A 17447-nucleotide genomic window follows, 5' to 3' on the forward strand; every position below is an offset into this window, starting at 1 on the left:
ACAGGTTAGCCAACCTCAGCAGAAATGTCGCCAGGTTCAACAGTCCATAGAGCAACTATGCTTGGTGATATGTTGCTTCGACCGAGGAACTGAACCTGAAGTTATATAAGGGCAGCTGGGCCTATATTGGCTTCCCCAAACACCTGACCTGGCTTGACTGACCAGCCACATTATCCATTCCAGTCATTGTCAATGTAGCAGTGTGCTTCAGCTGGGTTCGGACCAGCGGTTTCCTCCACCTGTGAGCTGGCCCAGTGCTGCAAAGTGTAAGGGGCCATGGCCAAACCCAAGACCAAAAGGGACCATAGTTCAGTGGCAGAGACCATGTTTTGTAAGCACAAGGCCCCAAGCTCAATCCCAGGCACCTCCAGTTTAGAAAAGGATGGATGGCAGGTGATGAGAAAGACCTCTGACTGAGGAGGTCTTAGAGATCTGCTGTCAGTCAGCAATGCCTAGGCAAGATGGGAAAACAGTCTGAACCAGTATAAGGGAGATGGTAGTTATAACCTGAAGAGCTGATGTGTGTGCAGGGCATGCTAAATCCACTCTCCTCTATATCGGAGGGCAGCGTTGCGCATGGGCAGCTGTGCCTCAAAGTCTTCTGGTGTGGAGAGGAGGTACACCACCTCACCCCTATGTCATAGCTGGCTGCGCCAGTGGTGTTGCAAGGCAGCCCCAGCCTAATAAATATATTATTATTATGTTTAAGAGGTTATTGTATTTTAGTGTTTTGTTGGAAGCCGCCCAGAGTGGCTGGGGAAACCCAGCCAGATGGGTGGGGTATAAATAATAAATTATTATTATTATTATTATTATTATTATTATTATTATTATTATTATCAGTCGGCAGAGCGGGTGTGGCCACGGGCCATTTAAACTCTGCACAGCCAGCCGGCTCCTTCTTACTTGCTTCACCCCAATGCCTAAGCCAAACCGCTCACATCTGTAACCAATAAAGTTGTGGCCTATTTGAACTCATAAACCAAATATTCCGTGTCAGTGTGACTTACTGTTCTCCTGGGAACCTTTGTGGCTCAGGTGCCTTGGGATGCAAGGAAAGTTTTAAAAAGCCACCCCCAGCATGGGTCAGAAGGCAAGCCAGAGAGGAGATTTTTCCAGGATATGTACCAGAAAACAGAGATTTCCCCTGGTAACTTCTAGAAGTTAGTGTGAATGTTGTTGCTTTTGACAACGCTGTGCAGTTGAGGGTACATGCTTCTGAAAAGACTCGAGTTCATACAGTTACATGAATTCCTGTAAGCTGCAATTGTTTTTCCTCTGAGTACAAGCTATTTCATTCATCATCTCATCCTTTTAATTCAATTAGATCCTGGAGAAGCCCAGCAGCTCTGCTTTGCTTTCAGTAATAAAATTACTTCTCCCCCTTGCCGGGAGAGGTTTCGGATGTCATTGACAGAGCCAGTTAACAGGCAGACAAGAGGTTATGTTGGGAGCTTGCAGATAGGCAGCAGGAAGGAAGGAAGGAAGCAAAAAGCAGGAAGGAAAGCCTAATTTTCTTCTTACTAGGATGGAAATGCTAATTTCCTCATATGTTCCGGCTATTCCGTTTGCCACTCTTCTCTTCAAAACGTGATATAGGAATAGTGTACAATATATGAAGTGTGTGTATGTGTGTGTGTGTATATATGTTGAATGGGGTGGTGGGCAGTTTTTTGTTGGTTTGTTTGTTTACTACACGTCTTTTCCTCTCAGTAACTGAAGTTCCCTGGGCAATTTACAGTGAAAGTTAAAACCATGAAGCAGAACAATACCTAAAATCTAGAACAAAATAAAAGCAGTACCATACAGTATCAGAATAAAGCTAGCGACAGAGGATAAAATGTCTAAGCAGCACATTCTTAAAAGTCTGGGATCATAAGAAGGTGTTTACCTGGCACTTGTGTCAATATGCAGTGACGTGCATATAGACCACACAGTATGAACACAAAGCAAGCTTCTCTGTGGAGGGCATTCCACAACTGGGGTGCCACCACTGAAAAGGCACTTCATTTGGGGGGGGCACCTGGAGAAGGACCTCCCAAGAGATTCACACTTAAAGCAGGGCCTGAAATGTAGTCCCTGGGATTGTGGGGCAGAGAATAACACTTCATAACCAGAGCACCATGCAACTAGCTTGTGAAAATGCCCTCTGATGTGCCCTCTATTGATAGGTTCCAAATCTCTGTTTACTTTTCTGGACCCAGAACCTGATCACTGGGAAATATGGAGGCTTTTCTGGCCTTTTCCTATTACCACATTCTACCCAGACCCTCCAAGGGGCCCTATTTTCCAGGGACAGTCCCAGATTTGACAGGTCCTGGTTTCTGATTTGATCCCAGAATGTCCCGCTTTTCCTTTGATGTCTCTATTTTCATTGGAGAAATGTTGGAGGGCATGAAGTTATCTGACGCTGAACCATCTGAAGGCAACCCTGTGTAGGGAAGATTTTTTAAATGTTCTATTATGTTGTATATATGTTGGAAGCAGCCCAGAGTGGCTGTGGCCACCCAGTCAGATGGGAAGGGGATGCATAATAAAATTGTTATTGTTGTTGTTATGGAATGGGACATCCCTATTTTCATCAGAGAAGTGTTGGAGGGTATGTCTACTTTGTCTTTACATCATCATTCACCAGCTTATCATTGCCTTATTTTCCAAGTTCTGCCTTCGCATCCTGCTGTTGAAAATGGTACATCTCCCCTGGAGGGATATTGTATGGCAGCAAAACAGCTGCTGCCATCTGGCTCTTTATTTACTATGATAACTGGTGCTCTAAGCACTTGGCAGGCACCATGTTTACTTTGTGAATAAGGCATATGATGCAAACTGTTGAGGCATGTAATGCTTCCCTCTGTGTAATGCCAACAAAGCAACCTTTGCTGCTGTGGTCATTTTTACAGTTATTAAAACTATTTTAATGATGGAATGGTGTAGGGACGCGGGTGACGCTGTGGGTAAAAGCCTCAGCGCCTAGGGCTTGCTGGTCGAAAGGTCGGCAGTTCGAATCCCCGTGGCGGGGTGCGCTCCCGTTGCTCGGTCCCAGCGCCTGCCAACCTAGCAGTTCGAAAGCATCCCCGGGTGCAAGTAGATAAATAGGGACCGCTTACCAGCGGGAAGGTAAACGGCATTTCTGTGTGCTGCGCTGGCTTGCCAGATGCGGCTTTGTCATGCTGGCCACATGACCTGGAAGTGTCTCCGGACAGCGCTGGCCCCTGGCCTCTTGAGTGAGATGGGCGCACAACCCTAGAGTCTGTCAAGACTGGCCCGTACGGGCAGGGGTACCTTTACATTTACTTATGGTGTAAATAAAATTGCATTTTAATGTGAAACTGCCCCATTACTACTTCCCTAATCAATATAAAACCAAAATGCAGCTGTCACATTTCTCCAAATTTTGCAATGCAGTTCTAACATTTAAAAATCTGTAGAAAAAGGTGTAGATTAGGTGAAAGGATGCAAGAAATGCTTTTGTTGGTGAAAGTAGTGTACAAAAATGCATGACATTAGGGGATAATTTGCACAAAAACACGCATATAAATTTTCATGTGGACTTTTTAAAAAAAAAATCTGCAAACTGATGTGTGGAAATCAGGAGAACCGAACTGAAGAATGGAAAAATTAGAAACTAAGGGGCACTAAAATTGACCGATTCCTTCATCCCTATTGATGAATACTATAATTAACCAAAGAAATAAAGAATACAGTCAGAACTCAAGACAGGGAGGCTTATCTCTCCATGTCAGCATGGAAACAGACCTCCCTTCATCACAGGTCTGGCTAAGCTTTAGCTTTCAGCTTGGTGGGGCATCCTGTTCAAACACAGTAGCTGCAGTGAAACTGCAGAGCTCCAGCAGTTTTAAGGCTTCAGCCCATGAACAAGCCTTGGAAATCATGGTGTGGTATGTTAACATGTGTGGGGAGGTGGCAGGAGCCACCCTGTGGGAGGCCTTCAACAGCTCCCTCTTATAAGAATTCCATCAGCTGCAGCATCTTGGCTTGCCAGATGGAACAATATTCCCTCTCTTCCCCCCATATGCTGCTCCCAGGGTTCTCCTGACCCCCTCAGAGCCCATTTTGGAAGCACTGGGGAATCTCATTGCACTAGCCTACATCCATGTACAGGGCTTATACCAACAGGACTCATTAGTTGAATCCTGCTTTGTATATTTGGATAGGGAAATCTCTCTTTGAGGCCGAGGCACAGTGTGTTTGCAGAGGTCTGAAGCTGCTTGCTACATGTTGAGAAAACTACCATAACCTTTCTTTCTTTTTTGCTGTTGCTTCTTCTCCCTTAATACGGTGGCTATTTGGCTTGTACCCAGGGTTGACTATGACTCTTGCTTAGTTCCAAGGATGGACTCTTGTTATTTATTTTAGGTAACAGAATTTGTGCACCATTTTAATTATGGGGGGGAAACCAAACCCCTCTGGTGCTGTTGTCCAGGGTCTGTATCACAGGATACAGAATAATTCTCATAAGATATATTAACTTTTTTTGTTATTGCAGCATCCCAGAATCTCAAGAATTCATCATTGATATATATGGGTAGCCCAACACTTCCTGCATGCCAGGAATGTGGTTGTCTGTTTGGTAAGCGAGACAGAGACATAGCCTGCAAAGATTTGAGACTGTTTAGGAAAAGGAGGGAAAGCTGTTTGTTTGGAGATGACGAACTGCCTGAGGGCAGCCGGGAGGGATGCTGCTGCGTTACAGATTGAACCAGAAATACAGACTAAAGCAGTGTTCTGGAGAATGATTTACATCCTGTGAAAGTGACTGAGTTTATTGTGCATCTCTGGATGACAGCAGCTGAGCTGGAAGGGAGTTCACGACCTTCAGCTTCCTAAGAAATTCAACTGAATTCCAAGAAGACCAAGAGCCTCTTTGTGCTCAATGTAAAGTAACTGTTTGGTTTTCCTTTTACCCAGCTAGTTTATTTTACGTTAATTTCAGCTTTTGTCATAGTTATTGGCCTGGTGGCCCTATTGGAAAAGCCCACGCTATCTGGGCACAGATTGGACACAGCAAGGGAACTGTTTGGGCTCAATGTAGCCTTTGCTGTGACCAGCCTACGAGTTCACACTGGGCAGCCTTGAATTGGAGATTTTGTGGGGGTTGGGTGCACATATAGTCTCTGCAGTACACAAGAGCCAGATGTTTAGTCTGTTACTGGTCTCTTTTGAGCCTGCAAAGCAGTAGGCAGTTTTAGAGTCTCTTGGTACAGGCGGTCTCTCACAAGCCATCAAAGCCACTTCTTGCCATTCTGTGGAATGTTATGTTCTGTTTCAGTTGCCGCACCTCAAAAAGTCTATTGTAGAGCTTTTAATGGCACAAAAAACAGCAACCAAAATGATCAAGGGGCTGGAGCAACTCCTATATGAGGAAAAGGTTGCAGTGTTGGCAGCTTTTCAGTTTAAAAAGAAAGTAAGGGAGAACATGATAGCGGTATACAGAATTAAGTGTGGTGTGGACCAAGTGAAGTTTTTGTCCCTCTCATAATTCTAGAACCCAAATGAAGCTTCACATTGGCAGATTCAGAACAGACAAAGGGGATGCAGCGCAAACTGTGAAACTTACTACCACCACTTGTGTGGCATTAGAAATAGATGAAGCAAATTCACGAAGAGTAAGACTTGGCTACTAGTAATGACAGCTCTATATGCCCTCCTGTATCAGAGGCAGTATGCCTCTCAATACCAGTTGTTGTGGATCAGGAGCAGAGGCAGATTTAGGGCAGTTTTGAGCAGCACAGCTACACTGGGCGCGTAGCCAATGAAGGCACCTTCTCAAAGCCCAGTAAGCGCTTTCCTGGCTTCGGGAAGGAGGCGGGAGGGCTCTGGCAGTGTCCTAGAGCCCTTCTTCCCAAAGCCAGTCAAGTGCTTACTGGGATTTGGGATGGAGAAAGGAAGGCTCTAGGACCCTGCCAGAGCTTTCGTGCCTCCTTCCCAAAGCCCAGCCTAAGCCAGCACCGCAAAGGCTGGGAGGAGAGCATCAAATGTTGGCCTTGCACAGGGTGGCAAATTACAAATGTCCACTCCTGTTTAGGAGCAGGGAAGTGCTAATCCCTCCTGCTTGTGGGCTTCCCATAGGCATCTGCTTGGCCACTATGGGAACAGAGTGCTGGACCTTTGGTCTCATCCAGCAGAACTCTTCTTAGGTTCTTATCAGAGCCCCCATGGCTGGCTATTTATTTTGAAAATTCACACAGTTGCTAATGACATGTATGGTTTTGTCATCAGACAGATTAACCCACTGCAGTATCCTGACATTTTGAGGTGGGGCTTTGTGTCCAGCTCAGATGTGGAGTTGGGACCTCCACTCGTGTGTGCAACCTGCCACGTAGGTGGCTGCTTGAAATGGAGCCGCATAGAGGCAGCTCTGCAGAACTCTGGTTATGAGGTTCCATGTGGTTACAGTTATTCTGTTTGCAAAAACAATGATTCAACCCTTATTTTATTTTGTTTTTCATGGTTTGTATTAGCCTGATTGAAGTGGCTGAAACTATGCAGGGATCCCTTTTTTAAAAAAGGGATTTGCCAAGTGGAGCTGCCTCCACAAGAATTGCCTTTTCAGCTCATTTTGGGTCTATGGATCGCAATAGAGCTTTGTGTGTGTGCTTTTCAGCTGGCAATTTTTGTAGTAGCTTGCACATGTGAATCAGACCATAGAAACCTGGATTGCCAAATAATAAATGTATAGTTTTACTGTTTTGATTTCTCTGTCAGCCTGAATGCAGAAATGTGGAAGCAGTACAGCAGGCTTCCTCAGCCTCGGCCCTCCAGATGTTTTGAGACTACAATTCCCATCATCCCTGTCCATTGGTCCTGCTAGCTCGGGATCATGGAGCCAAGGTTGAGGAAGCCTGCAGTACAGAATGCTGTGCATTATCACCTGTGTAAAGCAATATCCTACTGCACTCATTATTTCATTGGCAGACTATGGGCAGTACCATTTTGCAAAGTAAGGACCAAACTGGACCATACGTTTGCTCTGTATGTGTCTCCTTAAGCACAGTTTTTCTTTTTAAACATCAACTGCCTGCGTGGGGTTCCAATTCAGATTGGGACCCTCATGGGGTGGATAGAGAGGTTTTAACTCACTAAGGTTCTCATTCAGCTTGGGGAGCCCACACCAATGATTTACATAGGGGGGAACACCCTTAAGAATGAAGCTTCGGTAGCAATTTTGATGTATATTGTGGACAACAGATAAAATTATTAAGCTGGAAGAATTCTACAAATGACCAGGGGTTTGGTCAGAAGTGTTTTGACTTAGTTCTCAGCAATTCAAGAACATGACCTCCTTGCTAAGGATGACTGTCAATCAGAACCTTGACTCTATAGGCAGAAGTTGATGTTTCAGCAGTTCTGAACACTCATGCTAATACCTGCCCGCCCTTTGTCTCCAGTTGGCTTCTAGCCCAATTCACTGGCTTGCCAATCTGTCCTGTATATACTTCCATTGCGAAGAGGCTGATATAAACATCTCTGCAATGTTTTAAAAGCCCCGAAGATAGTTGATGCTACAAACTGCCTTGTTGTTAACAACATGTCATTTCTGGCTAGAGAGTGAAGTTTGTAGTTAAGGCTTGTTACTACAAGCGTATGAGGATCTGGAAGGAATAACTTCCCTGAAAATAATGGGTTTCCTGGTTATGATGGGCAGGTGATGCAAATATGGCATTTGCCTTGGGAATAAAAGGAAACTGACATATTGGTCACATCTCTGGGTGGTTTTGTGGTTGTAGGGGAAGCGCCTGCTCCAGGCTGGTTGTTTACATCCTGCGGGGCCAGTGGGCCTCGAGGGCCAACTCAAGCACAGTGTGACAGTGCCTACCGCAACACCAACATTTCCGTGACTGTGGAGAAAGAGGGACAGCTGCGAGGGGTGCAAGTGTGGAGAGTGCCAGCATCAAACCGCTATACGTGAGTGTCATTGTGCTGTAGCGATTGCAATTATTTTAAGGGTTTTGAATGCATTAACTCAGTAATCTTTTCAGCAACCTCATAAGATGGGTGGGCTTGTTGTTGTAACCATTAACAGTAGTGCTAATAATAATACATCTCCGTTCTGCTATTCCTATATTCAATGTGGGTGGGTGATTTGGGAGATGCTGCAGCTACATAGCTGACATCTCTTTGAAGTCTTTGATCTAAGCATGGTCTCCTTGGTGTCCCTATGAAGAGTTGGCAGCTGGAGCTGCTTTGGGACCTGGCTGTGGTTGTGTAGATTTCTTCCTAATTGCTTCTTCCCCCTCCCCCAGGATTTCTGCATACGGAGCAGCTGGAGGAAATGGAGCCAAGAACCACTACAAGCGATCCTATGGGGTCTTTATTTCAGCCATCTTCAAAATGGAGAAAGATGAGCTCCTCTACATCTTGGTGGGGCAACAAGGGGAAGATGCCTGTCCGGGGGTGAGGAACGGAGGTTTTCCACACTGGATGCAAGATAAAGTGTCAGATTGTTACAGTGGGTTAAGGGTTAGCATATTTCCAGGATACACCTTCTCCAGTGATGGTAACTGGGAAATGGGAAGGTAGGACAGGAAGTACCTCAAATAACTGGTTCACACTAACATGGAGGTTTGCTGCTACTTTTTGCACCAAGTGCTACCTGTATTGACTCTGTTAGCCTCTTTGGACTAACAACAGCAGCAGCTTAGGGAATACAGGTAACTCACATCTTATATGGGGGTTACGTTCCTGGCCATTGCACATATAAGCAAAATCCCATAAACCCAGAATGACTCCTAGAAGACTATTTAAAAACCATTTAAAATTGGTGGACTTACTGTTGAGGGACAAATGCAGCTCTTGGTCTTCCTCCTTCTCTCCCTCTCTGGATGATGCTTCAGATGATATGAGGACCAGGTGGGTTGACTAGTAGCCAGAAGAAGTGCTTGACTGTGGTTTAGATGTAGAGGTGGGTTGCATGGGCACACCTGGTGGTTTCTTTGTGAGGAACACAGTGACTGACAGCTGCTCTTGAGCTCATCAAAAGTTTCCTTGTACAGCCTCAGAGTGTCTGCAATCCCACAGATTATCTTCAGGCTGCATTGCATAGAGGGGTCAAACTCTGCCATCTGATCATTCGGGTGGTTGGACGAGTTGAGAAACTTTCTGCAGCTTCCAGCTTGTTGGCTTACGCTTGACAACCTCATCTTCACCCTTGCATTCTGAACATCATCTGACCAGTTCCTCCAACCCTTCAGCCATCAATGCCTGTCGGTCCTCAATTGGCTCATCCACATTTTTGCTTGTCTCATGCTTTCTAGGGACAGATCTGAGCAGTTTTGCCTTTGCCCTGCTGCTTTCCCCCAGAAAACCCACTGTTTAGCCCTAAATAGTAACAAACATCAATCACCATGACATGGCCGTTTGTGCCATTTCAGTGCTAAAGCTTGGGTTTAGCAGGGAAAAGCAGTGTGGATGAGCCTATATTCTCTGGATCATTCCCAGGTACCAAAAGACTTGAAGGAGCTGGTAAGTCATACTAAAATAAGTCATTACAGGAGGTAGCTTTATACATGCAGCGGAGTCAAGTGGTAAAGCTTTTCCCAGACTGTTAACACTTTCAAGCTGCATGTTCTCCCTGACCCCTGGATCTAAATGACACTTTGCGTTCCTGATGTTCTGCCTGACATTCTGCCTGCTAGGCTGTTTTTCTGGTGCTGGGAGAGTTGTATTTTTCATTGACGAGTGGGCAGTGACAAAGGATCCACCCACTGCAGCTTGAAATGGTATAGTCCAGGTAAAGGTTTACCACTTGTAAAGGTACGAGGGGGACGTGGGTGTCACTGAGATCTAAACCACTAAGCCTCTTGGGCTTGCTGATCTTAAAGTCGGCAGTTTGAATCCGTGCAACGGGGTGAGCTCCCGTTGCTCTGTCCCAGCTCCTGCCAACCTAGCAGTTCAGAAGCATACCAATGCGAGTAGATAAATAGGTACCACTGTGATGGGAAGGTAGACGCCATTTCTGTGTGCTATGGCTTCCATCACAGTGTTCTGTAGTGCCAGAAGCGGTTTTGTCATGCTGGCCACATGACCTGGAAAAGCTGTCTGCAGACAAATGCCAGCTCCCTCGGCCTGAAGCAAGATGAGCACTGCACCTCATATTTGAATTTGGCTGGACTTAACCATCAAGGGGTCCTTACCACTTGTTTCTGCTAAATGTATAAACTGGTTCTAAGAGAGGCTGAAACAACAACAAAACACACATAAAAATAATAACCGCAGCATGTCTATTTTAAAATATTGATTCTGGAATTCAAAATTGATGTGTCAGCTTGGCTCCTTTCTTCCATTTGCTTTAATGAAGCTACCACATGTTGTCCTTCAAATAAATTACATTGTTCTCCAGATTGAATTTAATTGCATTTTCTACTAAGAACATGTAGGTTTTTACACACTGGTGTTGAAAGATCAAGTCCTCGTTGCGTTCAAAGGCAGCATTCCTCCCTTGCCTTAAATGGAACAACCACACTGGAAGTGCTGTGATCTTCACACTAGAATTCATGCAAAACATATTTCTGCACAGATTGCATTTTGCTGGCTTTTGGCCTTCACTATTATTTATACAGTAGTGTCATTGCCTCATTGTCTTTGGCTCTGTATAAAGGGAAAGTAAAAATGAATTCTCCCTGCAGAGAACATGTAGTCTATAGATCAAATCTGAGCCTCATAAAACAGGCTTTTTGAATGTGCTAATGAGGATTTGTATAATCTCTACAAAGGCACACTAAAAAGATGAGTTAAGAATTGTCTGTCTCAAGTAAACCCAAATTTAGTCAGACATTTATTACTCTCATGTGCTTTCCCCAACGATGACATTGGGCCCATAAAAAAAGCAAAGGCATATTAAGAGCCCGTTCACAGTTTATGTGGCAGACCAGGTTGCCACTTCTGTGCTATGCATGTCCTGGTTAATGTTGTAATGCCTGAATGAGAAATTGTTGCTGTAAATACACAGGGACATGCAGTGAGGACATGCTGGCTCATCAGCTTAAGAGAGAGAGAATGGAAAAGACAGGAGATTGGTTGTTTGGTTGCATTGCCTCACCAACAAACTCTTTCTAAATTAGCCATTACTGGCTTGAACTGGGCTGGTTACTACTTTTCCACACTTGAAGAAAAAACAAAGTATATAAAATTACCTTTTCTTCTCACAAGTGGCGCTGCCAGTTTGTTTGTAATCTCCCATTTAAAATAAACAACTCCTGTCCTGTTTCAGGATCCTCAAAATGGCAAGCTCACAGATGTCGTACTGCAGTGGTTCTCAAACTCCACCACCCCAAAGACCATGTGAAAGTTGCTGATGTTTCTTGGTGGTAGCAATTGTAATTCCATATAATTCAAATTGCAATTTGATAGAATAAAGGAAGCAATAACAATACAATAAAAAATCAATATGAATAGCCAATGTGATGAATGTGCCATCACCCACCTTCAACCACATATTCATAGAAATGTCACAGGCCACCTCAGTGAAATTTACAGGCCACTGGTGGTCCACAGACCTCAGTTTGAGAATCCCTGCTGTACAATGTATAAGCTTATTTAAATGTGATTTACCAATTAGTTGAAATTTGCTTTAACCGAGGATTAAAAAAGAAGACCCCTTAATTATTGGGCAGTAAACCTGCCCCAAAGCACCTTGCTGGTCTTTAGCCAATCCCTCTTTTTCTCTCTCTTTCAGAGCAATTCTCAGACTGAGCAGATCTGCCTGGGGGAATCATCAGAAATTGAAGATGAGTACAAGAAAGAAAGAGGACTGACTGAATGGGCAGGCGGAGGGGGTGGAGGAGGAGGAGCAACGTACATCTTTAGAGTAAGTTCTCATGTTGCGTTTTTTCTCCAGCCTCTTTCTGAAAAGCACCTAGGAAAAGGAAAAGCCAATAGAGCAAAAGCCCATCAACACACAGCAGCACCCATGCAGAGCCTGCTGTTTTGAGCTTTTGATTCTATACCTGTTGGTGCTGAATGTTCACCGGAGGTTGCTCAAATCTCTCTGCATTGCCATTCGTGCCTGTTAGAGGGAAGCTTTTTTCAGTCGTTTATATCCAAGTCTCCTTTTAAAACCTGGTGTCTGCTTTTGAACCGCCTGTGTTCTCTCTGTTCATTTATTGTGTTTCATGTGGTTGTGTGTATGTGTGTGCTTTCTTCAGCAGCAGAAGAATGGTGCATTCGAACCTTTGCTTGTAGCGGCAGGAGGCGGAGGGAAGGCTTACATGAAATATCAGGATGGCTCCCTAGATGATATGTTCTTGGAACAGTATGTGAACAGCACAGCAGTCCCTGGAGTCAGTGGGAGGACTGGGGCAGCAGGTGAGGATCTATAGCTTAGAATATATGTTGGATTTCACATCCAAACAAACCACATCTGCAGTTTTTGGAGACCCCACCAACCTCAGCCTGCTCTTAACCATCCACCACCTGCCCGCTTTCCTGTGGCAGGAGGCCCCTAGAATTGATGTTGGAGGCATAGACATTCTTTACTGTACTTATGTTTCACTACCTTTGCTAGTGTAAACCAGTGGATCCATCATTCCAGGGAATCACTGAAAACTTCCATTTTAAACAACAGAAATTTTAACTACTCAGGTATTTAAATCTACTCCATGCATACAACATTAGGTAAAGATACAGTGGTACCTCGGTTTAAGTACTTAACTTGTTCCGGAGGTCCGTTCTTAACCTGAAGCACCACTTTAGCTAATGGGGCCTCCCGCTGCCACCGCGTGATTTCTGTTCTCATCCTGAAGCAAAGTTCTTAACCCGAGGTACTATTTCTGAGTCTGTAACCTGAAGCATATGTAACCTGAAGCATATGTAACCCGAGGTACCACTGTAAAGGTAAAGGACCCCTGGATGGTTAAGTCCAGTCAAAGGCAACTATGGGGTTTTGGCGCTCACCTCAGTTCAGGTTGAGGGAGCCAGCATTTGTCCACAGACAGCCTTCCAGGTCTTGTGGCCAGCATGACTAAATGGCTTCTGGTGCAACAGAACACCATGATGGAAAGCAGAGCGCATGGAAATGCTGTTTCCCTTCCCACTGCAGTGATACCCATTTATCTACTTGCACTGGCGTGCTTTCAAACTGCTAGGTTGGCAGGAGCTGGGACAGAGCAACAGGAGCTCACCCCATCACGGGGATTTGAACCACCGACCTTCCAATCGGCCACAGCGCCACCCGTGTCCCTCAACTTTTGTATCATGGTTCCAAAGCAGTGGTTTTCTTAGGTTGGGAGAATGTCCCCATACAGGCATACCCATGTATCCCTGAAATACATCCCTGGTCCAGTCATGTATAAGAACAACAGAACTGCTGTTAGAATTTTCTTTTGTGACCTTTGGGGATGCGGCATAGCTCAGTAGCTATTGAATGCAGAAGACCCTGGGTTAAGTTCCCTGCATCCCAGGTAGGCCTGGGACAGACTCTGTGTCTAAATGCCCAGAAAACCACTTCCAGCCAGCATAGATAGTTCTGAGCTTGATTGACCTGTTGTCTGACTCAGTATAAGGAGATTCGAACCGCCAACCTTCCAACTGGCAAGCCCAAGAGGCTCAGTGGTTTAGACCACCCACCTCACATTATTGTATCACAAAGTGATGTGTGTTATCAGCATGTAATGACAAAGTATTTGAAAGCTGCTTGTGGAATGGAATTCCATTTGCATTTATAAAAGATTTAATTTTGATGCCAGTGTCTGCCTGTGAAAGTTGTGTTCTTACTTTTAATGCACTCTCCTCTGTGTGTTTGTTATAGGTGGAGGTGGTGGCTGGGAAGATATCACCAAGTTTCCTTGGGCTGGAAAATCACTTCTGGAGGGTGGAGAAGGTGGTGAGGCCTGCCAGCAAGCTTTAGAGAAACTTCAGTGGGCCACCTCAGGTGGTTTTGGCGGAGGAGGAGGAGCTTGTACATCTGGTGGAGGAGGTGGAGGCTACAAAGGTATGCTAGACTATTTGAACTTTCCTCTATCTGGTGCTGCCCAGATGATTTGGATTACAACTCCCATCAACCCTAGTCAGCATGGCCAATGGTCAGAGATGATGGGAGTTGTAGTCCAACAACATATGGCTGGGGAAGGCTGGGCTATACCTTAATTTCAGTGTGTGCCAGACTGAATAATCATTTCATTCAATGAAAGTTTGAAGTAGCCAAAGATTAGGAAAATCAGTGAACACACAAAATGGTGCATCAAGAAGGTGTGATGCAGATATTATCACACCTTTCCATTTCTGACAAGCAGGCATTGTGTACAAATGAAACCCCACACCATGGAAACGGAGGGTATTGCAATGAATTTGGTAATCATTTGTAGCCTTTGCCATAAAAACAAGGATTTGGGAGGTTATAGCACGATATTGAGTGAAGTGCCGAACAACAGTGATGTACCTGTTTCCTGGTTGCAGAACTGCAGATTGCAGAACTGTCGTTCCTCAGCAGCACTAAAAGGCCTTGTGTGGAAAGCATCAGTAACATGTCAATACTAAAAACGTATTGGTATAAGCTGGCAACCCACCAATCCTCCTATTTGCAAATGTGGTTTTTCTTTACCTAGGTGGCCACGCCTCTGAAGCTGATGACATCACAGCTGATGGACGGCATGGTGTTTCCTTTGTGAATCCAGCTGGGGAAGTCTTCCTGGGTCCCTTGGCAGGTAAGATGCAATCCACTTCTTTTAGCGCCCTCCTGCCCGTTGTTGTGTGCTCTTTCTCGATTCTCTTGTTTCTGCAGTGTACATTCCTCGTCCACATACCCAGTTAGTATCTTTTGTTTTGGGGCACAGAGGACTTTTTTAAGGAGGCTTAGTTTGGTCAGAATGGAGTATACACTTTCATAGTTACCATTAAATATGTTACTTTCTGATAAATGAGCCACCATAGCTGCTAGAAGGCTGTGATAATTTATGTCCCGGGCTTTTTAGAATCATCTAAGGGGGCGCTGTGGTCTAAACTACTGAACCTCTTGGGCTTGCCAATCAGAAGGTCGGTGGTTCAAATCCCCGTGATGGAGTGAGCTCCTGTTGCTCTGTCCCAGCTTTTGCCAACCTAGCAGTTTGAAAGCATGCCAGTGCAAGTAGATAAATAGGTATCGCTGTGGCGGGAAGGTAAACGGCATTTCCATGCGCTCTGGTTTCCACCATGGTGTTCCATTGCTCCAGAAGCAGTTTAGTCATGCTGGCCACATGACCCAGAAAGCTGTCTGTGGACAAATGTCTGCTCCCTTGGCCTGAAAGCCAGATGAGCGCTAAACCCCATAGTTGCCTTTGACTGGACTTAACCATCCAGGGGTTCTTTACCTTTATCTTTACCCATGCACTATCCAAAACTAAAGGGGGACATTAGTTGCCAGATGTGAAATATATTGACATTATTTTTAGCTCTCCTACCCCACTAGGGAGGAGGTACAGAATAGATAAGGGGGTATAACAAGGAAGTTCTCACTAGTCACTATCTGCCCTTCCTTGGGGAATGACAGCTGCATCATCTAGTCTGAGATGTGAGCTTAGGAAAAATCTAAACTCTAGTGTGTATCCGTTTCCTTCTCATTTAGTTATGGAGAGTCATGGAGAGGTGGAGATTGATATCTACGTGAATTGCAGCCACTGCCAGTCAGGTATCTGCAAGCAGGCTCCTGACGCCCACCTGCCCATCTGTATTTGTGCAGTTGGAGCCATCTTGGCCAGTGACAATGTATCATGCACAGGTAAAACGTGGAACATCCTCCCAATATATAAAATAATAATCCTTTCTTTGCTTTTTCCTAGCCTTATACCATGAACCAGGGGAAGGGCCATAGCTCAGCGGTAGGACTGGGAGAGAGCCCTGTCTGAAATCCTAGACAGCCACAGCCATTCAGTGTAGACAGTACTGAGGTAGATTTTCTAGGGATGCAGGTGGTGCTGTGGTCTAAACCACTGAGCCTCTTGGGCTTGCCAATTAGAAGGTTTGAATTCCCATTGCTCTGTCCCAGCTTCTGCCAACCTAGCTGTTTGAAAGCATACCAGTGCAAGTAGATAAATAGGTACTGCTTTTGCAGGAAGGTAAATGGCATTTCCGTGTGCTCTGGCTTCCATCACAGTGTTCTCTTGCACCAGAAGCAGTTTAATCATGCTGGTCACATGACCTGGAAAGCTGTCTGTGGACAAATTCTGGCTCCCTCAGCCTGAAAGCAAGATGAGTGCCACAATCCCCTAGTCACCTTTGACTGGATTTAACCTAGATTGTTTTCTGAAGTGCATCTTATAATTTGGGGTACATTGTTTCCATAAAGACTCCCTTCTTGTGCATGATTAGCGATCATATGGACTTAAAAATGATGCAGCCATTTAATTTTGTTTCATTACCATGTTTGTTTCACGGTCATTTATGACTATTGATTGCTGTTAGATTTTGCTAGGATATCTATTGGTCACCAGTGTGGCCATCCAGTCATAACTACTTCTGTGGGATAGGTATACCAATGGCTGTTTGTCAGAATATCTAAATGAAACCCATCACGTTCAAAGGCTCTAGACCTCTGGTTACAAGTCTCAGGGATGGCCATCTCTGTTTTGCTCTGCTGATGGAAGAGCTGGAAAACCTATAACCCTCCATGACTATGTTCTCCTCTTCTCTTCTCCAATGCCCATCAGTCCCAGCCAGCAGGATCAGCAGTCAGGGATGATCAGAAATGTAGTCCGGCAACATCAACCTAGCTGCACATTCTCCAGCCCTAATTTATGAGATCCACAGGGTCCTGTGATTGACCACAGTTAGAAAACAGAGCACTGGATTAGATGGGACTCTTGGTCTAATGTGGTTGACAGTTCTCTTTGCCAGAAACATTGCATAGGAGCTGTGGGCGTATGATGATGTAGAATTATAGTTTTGTTTTGACCAGTTCTCCGTGAGCCTATCCCAGAAGGACAACTGCCTCTCTCACTCCTCCTGGCTGTGATTGCTGTGATTGTGGTGCTTGGAATGGCTCTCACTTGCGGCAGCCTGTCGTTTGGTAAGAAGCATCAATTATACTTCTTTTGGTGCATTTGCTCACCTTGGCCATTCACATTTCCGACCTTTTCCTACCCTTTATCCTGTGAAGGCTGCCGAGTGTTTGGAAGACAATGTAAAAAGGTGGACTCCTCAAAGGACCAAGAGCTGCTCAGCATCACACAGAACCTAAGCATTATTGGACTCTTTAATAAAAATAGTCACGATAGTAGTCATAAATATATTGTGTACTTATAAAAATGCAACACACTGTCCAGATAAATGCATAAACAGTCCCTATACACAGGGTCACATTCTAAAACTCAAGGTACGAAAGGGAAAGGAGAAGGGAGGGAACAGAATAACTGAAAGTAGGCTAAGTTTGCTGATACATGTACAACATGTACAACTTTTACCTCCATTGCTAGCCTTATTGGTTAGTTGAACATTGCAATGTTTTTGTCATCCTGGGG

At 44.9% G+C, this 17447-nt stretch overlaps 1 protein-coding gene across 3 annotated transcripts in view; it reads left to right on the top strand.

Moving 5' to 3' along the window:
* The window catches only part of LTK (leukocyte receptor tyrosine kinase), a 99879-nt gene that overhangs the window by 59755 nt on the left and 22677 nt on the right, over positions 1–17447 (top strand). For 2 of the 3 annotated variants that reach the window (XM_083449749.1, XM_083449747.1), the window contains 8 exons: positions 7749–7926; positions 8265–8415; positions 11696–11827; positions 12165–12324; positions 13766–13948; positions 14562–14660; positions 15557–15709; positions 16886–16996. In XM_083449749.1, the coding sequence (XP_083305875.1) occupies positions 7749–7926; positions 8265–8415; positions 11696–11827; positions 12165–12324; positions 13766–13948; positions 14562–14660; positions 15557–15709; positions 16886–16996 (1167 nt within the window). The remainder of the gene's footprint in view (positions 1–7748; positions 7927–8264; positions 8416–11695; positions 11828–12164; positions 12325–13765; positions 13949–14561; positions 14661–15556; positions 15710–16885; positions 16997–17447) is intronic. The other variant, XM_083449748.1, reaches the window with a different exon arrangement.

Source organism: Podarcis tiliguerta (assembly GCF_965153285.1).
Source record: "Podarcis tiliguerta genome assembly, chromosome: 1".
Lineage (NCBI taxonomy): Eukaryota > Metazoa > Chordata > Lepidosauria > Squamata > Lacertidae > Podarcis > Podarcis tiliguerta.